Source organism: Kogia breviceps, chromosome 1 (genome assembly GCF_026419965.1).
Source record: "Kogia breviceps isolate mKogBre1 chromosome 1, mKogBre1 haplotype 1, whole genome shotgun sequence".
Taxonomy (NCBI): domain Eukaryota; kingdom Metazoa; phylum Chordata; class Mammalia; order Artiodactyla; family Physeteridae; genus Kogia; species Kogia breviceps.
Window position 1 is genome coordinate 141,510,184 of NC_081310.1, and position 14,042 is coordinate 141,524,225.

A 14,042-nucleotide genomic window follows, 5' to 3' on the forward strand; every position below is an offset into this window, starting at 1 on the left:
ACAAAGATGGAGAAAAGTTAACACATAAAATCAAAGTAGAATTTCTGCCTCTAGTAATGATGAACTAGATAATGAGGACAACTCTTCTTTAGAAGGCAGTAAGAATAAAATATTCTACTTTAAGGGTCTTGGAGATCTAATGAGGTAGGAAGGAATACTGGGCCAAGATCTGGCAGAAGATGGAAATCCAAAGATGCAAACCTAACATTTGAGGTTATTTTTCCCCAGCAGCTTTTGTGAATCCGGAAGAAGCAGTTAAGAGGCTGAGTGGTACTTTTGACAGCGCTGGTGAGCTAAGAGGACAAAAGATGGAGGTCAGGGCCTACCAGGTGTGGGGTATCTCTTAAACATGCTGCTTTTTGGGATGGAAACTTGAAGAGCTGCAGCTTAGAAATAAGGGTGAACTGCAGGTAAATCAGCTCTGCTATAGGGTGAAGCATAGCTTTGAGTCATTTGTGAGGGCCAGAAAAAAAATGTCAATTCCTGGATTAGTCTAGTATCCCCAGCCATATGTCAGAAGCGAATAAAAGTCTCTGTAGAATTTGTTTCTTAGGCTTCAAGATTTTTGCAGAAGGAGTTAATTAAATATGTTCAGCGTACAATTAAAGATGACCAGCATTATAGGGAAACTAGACAACATGAATGAGAACCAGAGAGAAGCAATAAGAGAAACAGAGCCATCAGAGCTTCATTTATTGTAATTATTACTAGACAGAGACTTTATTTTTTATTTATTTACTTATTTAATAGAAGTATAGTTGATTTACAATGTTGTGTTAGTTTCTGGTGTACAGCAAAGTGATTCAGTTATACATATATATATTCCTTTTCAGATTTTTTTCCATTGTAGTTTATTACAAGATATTGAGTATAGCTCTCTGTGCTATACAGTAGGACCTTGTTTATCCATTTTATATATAGTAGTTTGTATGGACAGAGACTTTAAATAACAATGTTTATTATGTTCTTGGGGGATGTGAGACAAGGTTGAATATTTTAGTGGAGAACTGGAAACTATGAAAATTGAAGTAACATATTTGGAAAATAATTCAGTACAAATTCTCAAATGGAAATATATAATAACTGAATTAAAAACTAAATAAATGGGCTTAATAACAGTTTAGATCCTGAAGAAGACACAACTCATGATCTTGGAAATATGTCAGGAGAAAATATCTACAATGAAAAAGGGAAAGAAATTTTTAAAAAATTAAAAATGGTAAGAGCAGTTCTATGTTAATTGAACCCCAGGAGAGAAGAGAGAGAATATCGGGCTAAAGCAATATTTGAGGAGACAGTTGCTGAGAATTTTCCAAAATTGATGAAAGATACCAGTTCAGAGATGTTAACAAGTCCAACCCAAGTAGAATAAAAAAAAGGGATTCCACATTGGAGTGAAATGGCTGAAAAAAAAATCTTAAATGCAGCCAGAGAAGTCACATTACTTTAAAAGGATCAGTAGAAATTCCTACAGCTGGCTTCTTAACAAAAAAGAAAACCATAAGACTACATAGAATACTGAAGAAAATAACAACCAATCAAGAATTATATACCTTGTACAATATCCTTTGCAGTTGAATAAACATTTACAATCAAAAACCTAAGAGAATTCACTTATCAGACCACCACTAAAAGAAATACTGAAGGATGTTTTTCAGATAGAAGAAAAATGATTCTAATGGAAGGCTAGAGAGGTAGGAAAGAATGAAGAGCAACAAAAGTGGTAAGAAATCTTAAATGAATATTGATTCTATAAAGTACAAATAAAGACACATGGGACTAGATAACAGCATATAAATCTAGATGGAGGGAATGAAGTTAGTGTTCTAAGGTCAATGACTTGCTCTCAAGAAGGGAATGTGCCATTTAACATTAGACTTTGATAAATCAAGGATGCATATTGTAAATTCTAGAGCTGTGTGGTCTAATAGAAAGCCAATGCAAGCCACATTTATAACTAAGTTTTTTAATAGCTACATAAAATAGAAGTAGGTGAAACTAATTTTAATACTACATTTTATTTAACCCAAAATATCCAAAACATTATTTTAACATGATCAGTATAAAACATTATTGAGATATTTTACATTCTTGTTTTTCATACTAAGTCTTCAAAATCCCACTTATGGTACATCTCAGTTCAGACTAGCAACAATTCAAGTGCTTGGTAACCACATGTAGCTACCATATGGGACAGTTCATCTTAGGATAACTACTAAAAGAATAGTAAAATTAAAAAAATATACCTTCCATCCACAGATAAAAAACCAAAATAGAATAATGAAAATAATCAATTTAGAAGAAGGTAAGAAAGATGAGAAAAAGGAACATGGAACCACCAGGACAAATAGAAAGCACAAAGCTGGATGGTAGATTTAAATTCCAGTAATATCAGTAAGTATAACATATGAGACTGGATTAAATGCTCTGGTTAAAAGACAAATATTGTCTTACTGTATGAAAAAACACCCAACTACATACAGTTGGAAACACATCTGAAATATAACAATATGTAAAAAAAGGTGAAAGGAGTGAAAAATATATTCCATGTAAATATCAATCAAACAATTTGGAATAGTTATATTAACACCATAGTAGGTTTTAAAGCAGAAAACATCTGAGATAAAGAGGGGTGCTTCAAGATGAAACTCATTCGTTGAACTAGGAAAGTATAAGGATTTGATCTGTACTTGGTAACATAGCTGAAAATATATCAAGCAAAGTTGCTAGAAGTACAAGAAGATATAGAAACCCCCAGTTACTGTGGGATATTTTTAACATTCCTCTTTCTTTAACAAGCTGACAAAACAGTGAGGATATAAAAGATATAAACAACACAAACTGGACCTAGTAGGTTTGTATGAAATGTTGTACCCAAAACCCTTAGGATACATGTTCTTTTCAAGGTTACAGAAAACATTTACAAAAATTGACCAAACTTGACCATAAAGCAACTCTCAACGTGTTTCAGATTGAGATTATACTGAGTCTGTTCTCTCATCACAGTGCAAGTAAACTAGGAAATTATTAATAAAAAGGTAAATATACTAGGAAATGGTAAAAAAATTAAGCATTTAAGAATCCATTTCAAGAAATTAGAAAAAGAACAACTTAACTTGCATAATTTCCCAAGTTGAGTCTATTTTACCCAAATAACATAGAAGAAAAGAAGTAATAAAAGAGTAAGAATTATTGAGTTAAAACAGACACTAAGTAGCAACATGCCAAAACTTTGTTCTTTAAAAAAGTGCATGAAGTTAATAAACCTCAGACTGATCAAAGAAAAAGAAAACCCAAGTAACAAATGTGAATGAAAAGTGGGGCATCTGCATAAATTTTAATGTCATTAAAAATCATAGAAGGATATTGTGAACAAAATGTGTGACAATTTATATGACATGGACAGAATCCTGAAAAATTTAATTTGTCAAAATGCACACAAAAAGGAATTGGAAAACATAAGTACTCTTGTTATTATTAAAGACAATGAATCCATAATAAAAATGTTCACTCAAAGGAAACTCCAGGGCTAGATGGTTTTACAAGTGTATTCGTGTAAACATTTAGGAAAAATAACACCAAAAGTTTTACAATCACAGTACTTAATTATGGAAACATTTGAGTTTGCAACCCTTGCCTAAGGTAATGCCTGTTGTGTTTTAGTGATCAGGTTTCTGTAACTTGATATTTTTAAGGTTTTTTTCTATAGTCAGAACTTTTTCTTATGCCTTCATTCACGAATGCTTATTGACTATTTTGAATGTTAGATGTGTATTGGAAGCATTTCATATACATAAATGAACAAAATATGTATCTAGTTATCCTGAGGTTAATGTCTAATGAAGGAGACAGATGTTTACACAAAAAATTAAAAGTACAGTTTAGTGTGAAAAGTGCTGCAATAAAAAGATAGGTATAAAGGGCTTTGGGAGCAGTGCAGAGGGACATCTGATTGTCTAGAGAAGACTTCAGTGAATAGGTGATGTTTTAGCTAAGCCCTAAAAGGTGAGTATTAACTTGCCAGGCAGATGGGGAAGGAATATTTAGGAAGGATTAATAAAATGTGTGTAAAATATCGAGAACCTGGCTTATTGGAGAATTTATTGTATGCAGTTCAGGTGAAATACAGGGTAAGGAAGAAAATAGGAGAAGAAAGGAAGGTAAGGACACATCTCAAGAACCTTTTATGCCATGTTAAAATATGGACCACTTCCAACCTTTTAAGTGGAACTGTAACATGGTCAAGTTTTTGTTTTAAAATTATTATTCCAATATAGAGAGGAGATTGAAATGGGGCAAAACTTGAGGCAGGGAGACTTGAAGGTTGTTGCAGTAGATATTCAGGTAAGGTGATGAGAGCTTAAACTAGAAAAGAGGTGGGAATTAAGAATGATAGTACAGGGCTTCCCTGGTGGTTCAGTGGTTGTGAGTCCTCCTGCCGATGCAGGGGACACGAGTTTGTGCCCCGGTCCGGGAAGATCCCACATGCCGCGCGGAGCGGCTGGGCCCGTGAGCCATGGCTGCTGAGCCTGCGCGTCCGGAGCCTGTGCTCTGCAACGGGAGAGGCCACAACAGTGAGAAGCCCACGTACAGCCAAAGAAAAAAAAAAGAATGATTGTCCAAAGTAAAGGCTTTGGTTTTGGCATAGTGTTGAGCTTTTGTTTCTGGCACTAATTTGTCAGCAAGTTTGTTTACTTTTTATGACTGCTTTCTGGTTTTGATAAATTGTCATAGAATGGGAATGCAAACTTATGAAAATAGTTCAATATTTAGAAAAGGTGGAAGATGATCTTATTCTAGACCAATGAAATTGGAAATTGATACTTATACATGTGTATTTCTTTTATTTTTTTCTGGAGCTGATCAGAAACAAAATAAATGTTTAGAATAACAAGGTACTGTTTTTAGTAAAACAGAAAATGTGTATCTTCTACAGACCCACCTATGATTTAGCATTTTCAGACAGAAGAAATTGTTTACCTTTGCAATATACTTTTTCTAAAATTGAAGTATATTTGTCATACAACATTTTATTACTTTCAAGTGTATAACAATGATTTCATGTTTGTATATAGTGAAATGATTACCACAAGAAGTCTGGTTAATATCCATCACCATACATAGTTCAAAATATTCTTTTTCTTGTGATGAGAACTTCTAAGATCTACTCTTAGCAACTTTCTAACATGCAGTATAATAATAGTCATGCTGTATATTACATCCCTATGACATTTTTTTGACTGAAAGTTTGTACCTTTTGATTCTCTTCACCCATTTCGCCTACCCTCCCATTCTCCACCTTTGGCAGCCACCAGTTCATTCTCAGCATATATATATATATATATATATATATATATATATACATATATATATACACATATATTCATATGTATTTATATATATATTCATATGTATTTAAACGATTCCACATATAAATGAGATAATACAATATTTGTCTTTATCTGACTTATTTCACTTAGCATAACGCCCTCAAGGTCCATCTCTGTTGTTTACAGATGGCAAGATTTCATTCTTTTTTTTAATGGCTTAATAATATTCCACTGTGTGTGTGTGTGTGTGTGTGTGTGTGTACACATACGCACTGATTTTCTTTATCCATTTATCTGTTGATGGACACTTGAGTTGTTGCTATATCTTGGCTGTTGTAAATAATGCTGCAATGAACATGAGGGTGCATATATTTTTTTTCCAGTTAGTGTTTTCATTTTATTTATTAAAACTTGAGGACTGGGATTGGGTCTTATTGATATTTATGAGCAAGGATGAGTATATATATAGTAAGGTACTTAAATTGTGTGCTGAATAAACAAAGATTGATATAATAGAGAAATTAGCAGCAAAGGAATCTGACATCTGTTTGGAGAAGAAATCCCAAAAGCAAAATGGATATCTTTTTTACGGGAGGTGGGGGGAAGAGGAGTAAGATACCTTGTGTTTATAAAGCATGGCATCCTCTGACCCTGACTTTGCCCCATAAGCAGGATCATTTTGTGGTCACATTATTTTTGCTTAAAATTTGTCAGTGAAATTTCTGAAGGAGCTGAAACCACTTTAAAATAATTTTTCTGATGTTTCTACACTAATTTAATTTATTTTTGCTTTTGTTTTAGGAAACACTCCTTTACATCTTGCTGTGATGTTAGGAAATAAAGGTTAGTAAGTATTTTCTTTTTTTGTTTAATTTCACTCATGTATAGTCAGTTTAAAAATTTTAAGATGAGTTTTATGTTTGGAGTTTTAAAAAATTCACCTGATTATTTGATGTGCTAATTGAGTTTAGGATTCAGTATACTAAAAAACACAAATTCTTTCTCATTTTTCATAGCACTTTTTTTTAGAGTTAGTGGAAGTCTTGTGCTAATCTTTATGCCTTTTGAAGCTTTTTTTTTCTTGCTTGGTTATTTTATCAAGGAAGTATAATTTGAGGAGACTTTTGTTTCTGAATATTAAGTTTTATTAATTATTGTAATACTTTTAATATTCAAAGAGTTTTATAAGATTCTTTAATATGGACTATTTTATATATCTAAACTCATGTCTAGATTTTTTATGGTAGATGATAATAAAAAGTTAGTACTTACTTATTCTCCAAAAAAAAAAAGGGAAGCAACAACTCATAGGTGATGATTCCAGGTAGCTGATTGGCAACCTTTTGAGTGCTAGATTTTTAAATTTTGGATGTGTTTGATAAAAATCTTTGGAAAACGTATACTCCTGAATTTTTAAACAGGCTAATTAATTTTTGTTAACACTTCTGATGATCTAGCTGTATTATTATGAACATCTATTATTATTATATAGTGTAATGTGGCTGTTGCTGTAAACATTTGATCTGAATGTATGATGATCTGAAGGATGTTACTAGAACTTGCTTTGTTGGAAAACAAAATTATTTTGTTGGGTTGGCTTTAAGTTCTTGTGCTTAGGTGAAGCATATGATTTGTAGGAAATTTAATACTATATAAATTGGGGGCTCAAATCTTTACTTCTTTATTTAGTTTTGCTATTTTTTTCTCCTTACAAGGAAGAGACTCAGTCAAGTAACGTTTAAGTAAAGAGAGATTCATTAAGACGCTACATATTATAGAAATTCAAGCTATGGGTACTAGCTATGTCTCAGGAAGAGTAGTAACCAAGACAGTCTGGGAGATCAGCCATCCTTTCTCCCTTCCTCCCTCCCTCTGTCCTTCCTCCCTTCCTTCCTCTCTCTCTCTCCCTCCCTTCCCTTCTTCTCTCCCTCCCTCCTTCCCTCCTCCCCCCCCCACCCCCCCACTGCAATCTTCCTCCTTCCTTCCCTTCGGATATGTATATCTATCCATCTATCTGTCTATCCAACTGTCAATCATCTATCATCTGTCGGTCTCTTATGGTGCATCTGCTGTTCTTTCTTTATATATATATATATATATATATATATATATATATATAAATATATAAAATATTCTCCCTCCCTTTTCTTTTTTTTTTTTTTTTTTTTTTTTTGCGGTACGCGGGCCTCTCACTGCTGTGGCGTCTCCCGTTGCGGAGCACAGGCTCCAGACGCGCAGGCTCAGCGGCCATGGCTCACGGGCCTAGCCGCTCCGCGGCATGTGGGATCCTCCCAGACCCGGGCACGAACCCATGTCCCCTGCATTGGCAGGCAGACTCTCAACCACTGCGCCACCAGGGAAGCCCTATTCTCCCTTTTCTTGATTGATTTTTCTGTTTAGTGAAATTGACCATGACCCAAAATAACTGTTCTAGGTTCCTAAACCTTCAAGGCTTTCTGATTTCAGTGTTCTCCACCAAGTAGTTCAGTTTCTTAGGTTCCTGAATTTCTGAACAAAAAGTTTGATTGGTCTAGTTCATGTCGAGCCAAGTCACAGTGATGAGTGACTGGCAATTTCATGAATTGACTTTGGGATATATATTTACTCATGTGAAATTAGCTTTAGCTTGGCTGGCTTTGGGTGAGAGTTGGGAGTAGAAGAGGAAATCAGGAATACAGAGGAAGAATGTTTATCCAGAATGTTGGCAGGGCAGACGATGATAGTCATCTTTAGTATAGCTATCTCGGTGAAAAGATATCAGATATAGTTAGCTAAATTTGACCAGTTAAAACTTATGCTTTCTTTCAAAGAACATTCGATCAGAACTTTAGAAAATAACTGGAATGTATTCGTTTACAATATGCTAGATGCTTTTTTTAGTGCTTTATGTATGTTTACTCATTTAACACAACAACCATGTGAGGAAGATACTATTATTATCCCTATTTTACAGATGAAAAAAGTTAGCTCTGAGAAGTTAAGCAACTTTCCCAGGGTAAAGTAGCAGAGTTTTGACTTGAACTTGGAGTATCTTGTTCCAGAGTTTGGATGCTACTCTCTCAATTCGTCTCACCCTTCCCTTCCCCCTCTGTGTCCACAAGTCTGTACTCTACTTCTTCGTCTCTTTTCCTGTTCTGCAAATAGGTTCATCAGTACCATTTTTCTAGATTCCATATATATGCACTAATATACGATATTTGTTTTTCTCTTTCTGACTTACTTCACTCTATATGACAGACTCTAGGTTTGTCCACATCACTACAAATGACCCAATTTCGTTCCTTTTTATGGCTGAGTAATATTCCATTGTATATATGTGCCACATCTTCTTTATCCATTCATTTGTCGATGGACATTTAAGTTGCTGCCATGTCCTGGCTATTGTAAATAGTGCTGCAGTGAACATTGGGGTGCATTTGTCTTTTTGAATTATTGTTTTATCAGGGTATACACCCAGTAGCGGGTTTGCTGGGACATATGGTAGTTCTATTTTTAGTTTTTTAAGGAACCTCCATACTGTTCTCCATAGTGGCTGTATCAATTTACATTCCCACCAACAGTGCAAAAGGGTTCGCTTTTCTCCACACCCTCTCCAGCATTTATGGTTTGTAGACTTTTTGATGATGGCCATTTTGACTGGCATGAGGTGATACCTCATTGTGGTTTTGATTTGCATTTCTCTAATAATTACTGATGTTAAGCATCTTTTCATGTGTTTGTTGGCCATCTGTATGTCTTCTTTGGATAAATGTCTATTTAGGTCTTCTAGAGGGTCCATTTTATTTATATATATCTTAAAAAAAGTTCTTTTTAGCTGGTCTCTCTATCTTCTTCTCTCCTTATTAACCCCCTTCTCCCATTAAAAATGGTAACCTGTGTTAACAGCCTGCTAGGTATTCTTCCATACTCTTCTCCATGCTTATTATTATATACAAATATGTGTGTATGTATCTAAACACACATTCATATGTGTAGTTTTTTATTTATTCCTTTATAAAAAAATGTGATCATAATATACTTCTCCATTGAGCAGGTATATGATTTAGCAGTGCAATGTAGACATTTCTTTCAGTCTATTGGGATGACTTAAATTCATTCTTATTTTTAATATTTGTCTTTATTCATTTTTTTCTTTCAATGCTTTATTATGAATAATTTCAGATATACAGAGACACTGAAAGATTATCACTATGAGCATTCAAATACTCTCTACCTAGCTTCAATAATTGTTCACATTTTATCATACTTGCTGTGTTTTTCTCTTTATCTTAGTGTTTTGTATGTGTGTGTGTATTTATATATATTTTGTTTTACTCTTTTTGCTGTACCATTTGAAAACTAGATGTAAGCATCATGACATTTTCCCACCAAATACTTCAGCATGCATCTCTAAGAATAAGGACATTGTCTATCATGACCACAATATCATTATCACACCTAAGAAAAATAATAATATTGTTATAATATCTGATATCCAATCCATATTTAAATTTTTCCAGTTGTTCGAAAAATGTCTTTTATAGGTGTTTCATATTGAATCAAGATCTGATTGGGATTCACTCATTACGTTTGGTTGTTTGTTTCAGATAATCTAGGAAAGTTTGCCCACCTTTTTTCCCCATTTCTTTGTACCTGACTTTTTGAAGTGTCTTCCTCAGTTAATTTGTAGAATGTCTTCCATCTCAGTTTTGCCTGATTATTTTCTCATAATGTTATTTAACTTGTTCCTTATACTCTGTTTTTTCTATGAATCAAAAATTAGGTATCGATGCTTGATTAGATTCAGGTTAAACATTTCTGGAAAGAATACTGCAGAGGCATATGAACTTTATATTGTATCACATTAGGAAACATAATTTTAAGTTATCCCACTATTACTGCCACTAAGTTTTGATCACTTGATTGAGATGATGATCTTCAGATATCTCTACTGTAAAGGAACACTTTTCATTTTATTAAGTAATCTTGGGATGATACTTTAAGTAAATATCCTATTTCCCATTGCATAGCCTTTTACCTAGTGCCTTTAGTATTCATTGAGGTCCTTTGCCTATATCAGTTATTACATTGTCATTATTGCTGATTTTCTAGTTTTATCATTTCTTCTACATTTATTAGCAGTCATTCTTCTATAAAGGAGAACTCATTGTCTTCTCATTTTTTGATGTCATTATGGGCCTATCAATTATTTTTTGTTTAATGTGTTGTAACTAGTCATTATTCTTTTTGATGCTCAGTTTCTCAAATTTGGCCAGTGGCTGACCATTCAGGTGGCTCCTTTGTCCTTTTGACTCTATTCTTTAAAAATGCCTGCATGTTATTTGTCCAGGGATATAGAAGCATCATACTTTACTCAGTCATTCCCCCATGATGGATATTCATATTTGCATTATAAATAATCCTAAAGTAAACATTCATGTACATATATTCTTATATATTACTAGCAGACTTTCTTAAACACCTTTGTGAAATTTCTGTATTTATTTTACTTTATTCTAATATAATTTCCTGCTAATGTAGATATTCCTTCTATTACTAGGAATAGTGCTAAAACAGTGCCATTCTTCCTCCACCTCAGCTCACTTGCATTACATTACAACTGTCGTAACACCTTTATTTCCTTCAGAGCACTTATCATTATCATTTTTTTATTTATTAGTTTACTTAATTATATTTTAATATGGGAGCTCTCTGATAGCAAGATCTTATCTATCTTCTCACTACTTATATCCAGGACCTAGTACTTAGCATTGGCATATAATAGGCACTTGGTAAATATTTGCTAAAAGACTGATTGAATGAATGAATCATTTATTTAGAGAATTTAGGTTGGCTAGCCATCCTAAATTTCCCATGAGCCTTGGTTTCAAATGTTTTTCTGCCTGTTAATATGCTTTATATTTTGAATTAAAAACAAATTTCCTCAATGTATACAAGTGTCTATACCTTAGACTTTTTTTTTTCTTTTGTAGAAAACTTTTATTCATGTTGTCATATATTATGTTCTTATTTTAAGACTCGGTTCAGATTACCAAGTATCCTCAGTGTTAAATGTTGGAAATGCCCCAGCCACTGGAGTTGGGAACAGTAAATACTATATAAACAAAGCAATTGAAACCACACAATCCATTGATGAAGTACTATGTACATTAATTTTCCCATGAATAACTGGAAAGGTTGAGAGCAATGATCTATACCCACCACCCCTGAAGTTATCAGCCAAGATCCAAGAGGCCAAGAGGCCCTCGGTGCATCCTAAAATATCCAGTGTTGGGAATTCCCTGGCAGTCCAGTGGTTAGGACTCCATGCTTCCACTGCAGGGGGTGTGGGTTCGATCCCTGGTCCCTGGTCTGGGAACTAAGATCCCGCATGCAGCAGGACACGGCCCCCCACCCCCCAAAAAAAAAGAAAAGAAAAAAGAAAAATCCAGTGTTTTGGGAACTGTGTCTTGAGCATAGATTTTTCTTATATGTAATTATTCTGTCTTGTGGCACAGTCTTCAGTGTTCCCCTTAAGTTTCAGTGGATGACTGTGCCTGGGCTGGATGGTGAGCCAAGTATACCTTAGACTTTGATTACTAGAAGGACTGTCTAGATTTGTCCTTGTAGTCATAAACAAGTTTTTGTTGCTTTTGGGTGTTTTTCTGAAATAAACGAATTGTAAAATTTGAAAAATAAGGGTTTGTGGAAACATAAGTGATTCTTTTTGAAAATACTTTTTTTCCCCCTGAAATAAATAATGAGCTTTCCATTTGACCTTGCAGATGTACAAATCCTCTTTTGGGTCTTATTAGATAGTAGAAATTTTTAGGTAAATTACTCTTGAGTTTCCTGGGTTGTCTTTTATAGTATGGAAACATTCTCAAAATACCCTTGGGAACAATTATTAGGGAATACAATAGTTTCTCTGCAGAGAGATCCAATTTATTTTTAGGTAATAGAATAGATACTTCTTGAATCTAAGGATCTGAAATAACCTGGTTTAGATACAGAGGAATTAAAAAAATTTTTTAATTCTCTATAGTATAGTACTTGTATCATAGATCTATTATATTAACTTGAGTTCTTGAATTTTTACATGATTTTTAAATTTAGAGATTCTGAAAATTGCATGATGTTTGATGTTATCACCATTTTATGTTTCAGAATGTGCCCATTTACTTTTGGCTCACAATGCTCCAGTAAAGGTGAAAAATGCTCAGGGATGGAGCCCTCTGGCGGAAGCCATCAGTTATGGAGATAGACAAATGAGTAAGCAATATAAATTACTATTGTTGATATGTATTCTAAAAATATGAAGTGATGCATTTGAGATATTTGTCATTCAGCGTAACTTTCCATACTATAAGAAGTTTGCAGTTACTTACAAACATATATGAATTATTCATGACTTTATATATATATATAATTACCATATATATTATATATATAAGTGTACCTAAGTAAAAATATATATAGACATACAACATTATATTCGTTTCAGTAGTACAACATATTATTTGTATGTATTGTGAAATGATCACCACAATAAATCTAGTTAACATCTATCACCGTACATAGTTACAATACTTCTATTTTTTTTGTGATGAGAACTTTTAAGATATACTCTTTTACAACTTTCAAATATGCAGTACAGTATTGTTAAATATAGTCAACATGCTGTATGTTGCATCTGCATGACTTATTTCTTTTATAACTAGAGGTTGGTACCTTTTTTTTGGGGGGGGCGTTGGTACCTTTTGACTACCTTTATCTGTCTGTTCCCTGCACCCCATCCCTGACCGTTGGTGGCTCCAGTTCTTATCTATACTGAGACCTAGCTGTCTTTTTTCTCTCCAGGACTTACTCATAGTTTATACAGATTTTCATTGTGGTATATTTATGTTAGGCTAGTTTTAGGAATTCTATCAGCCTCTGTCTTATTTTTGTAGCACATCAAAAGTTAGTTTGGAGGGAAAGAGACAGCAGTCTATGTTGGTTTGCAGTCTTATCAGGAACTGGCAGTCTTCTTCATTTGGGTCTCAACTTTATATTTTCTTTTCCCAACTTGTTAAGTAGATTAAATTCTCTTATACGTTTTCAAAGTGGTCCATTATTTTCCTTTGCAGCACTCAGCACACTTCTAAATAACTGTTCAATGTTTTTTCCCTACACTGTATCCTGATGATATAATCTTTGTGAGAACTCAAGTCATGAATATGTTTTCTTATTCATCCTTTCATTTCTGGCTCCTAGAACAAAGAAAATTAAAACTGCAAAGAAAATTTGAGATTAATCAAGAATTAACATTTTTCTGAAAAGTATTATATTAGGATTTTTATTTACTGTAACTCTCCTGAGATGTTCAAAACTTTAAAATATTTTTTTCTTTTAAGAAAGTAATAACATTTGTTGTAGAAAATTATGAAATTATTGAAGAAAAAAAGGAAATAATTTCACCCAGAGTTATTATATTTTCTTCTAGTTTCTTTTTCTAGTCATGTTACTTTCCTATTTAAAACCCTTTATTTATTTTTATTTATTATTATTATTTTTTTGCGGTCCATGGGCCTCTCCCGTTGCGGAGCACAGGCTCCAGATGCGCAGGCTCAGCGGCCATGGCTCACAGGCCCAGCCGCTCCGCAGCACGTGGGATCCTCCCGGACCGGGATACGAACCCATGTCCTCTGCATGAGCAGGCGGATGCTCAACCGCTGCGCCACCAGGGAATCC

At 33.8% G+C, this 14,042-nt stretch overlaps 1 protein-coding gene across 1 annotated transcript in view; it reads left to right on the forward strand.

Annotated features, from left to right (window-relative positions):
• The window catches only part of ANKRD13C (ankyrin repeat domain 13C), a 78,804-nt gene that overhangs the window by 18,135 nt on the left and 46,627 nt on the right, over nt 1-14,042 (forward strand). Inside the window, exons 2-3 of the mRNA XM_059062983.2 lie at nt 6,132-6,173; nt 12,477-12,581. Coding sequence (XP_058918966.1) covers nt 6,132-6,173; nt 12,477-12,581 — 147 coding nt within the window. The remainder of the gene's footprint in view (nt 1-6,131; nt 6,174-12,476; nt 12,582-14,042) is intronic.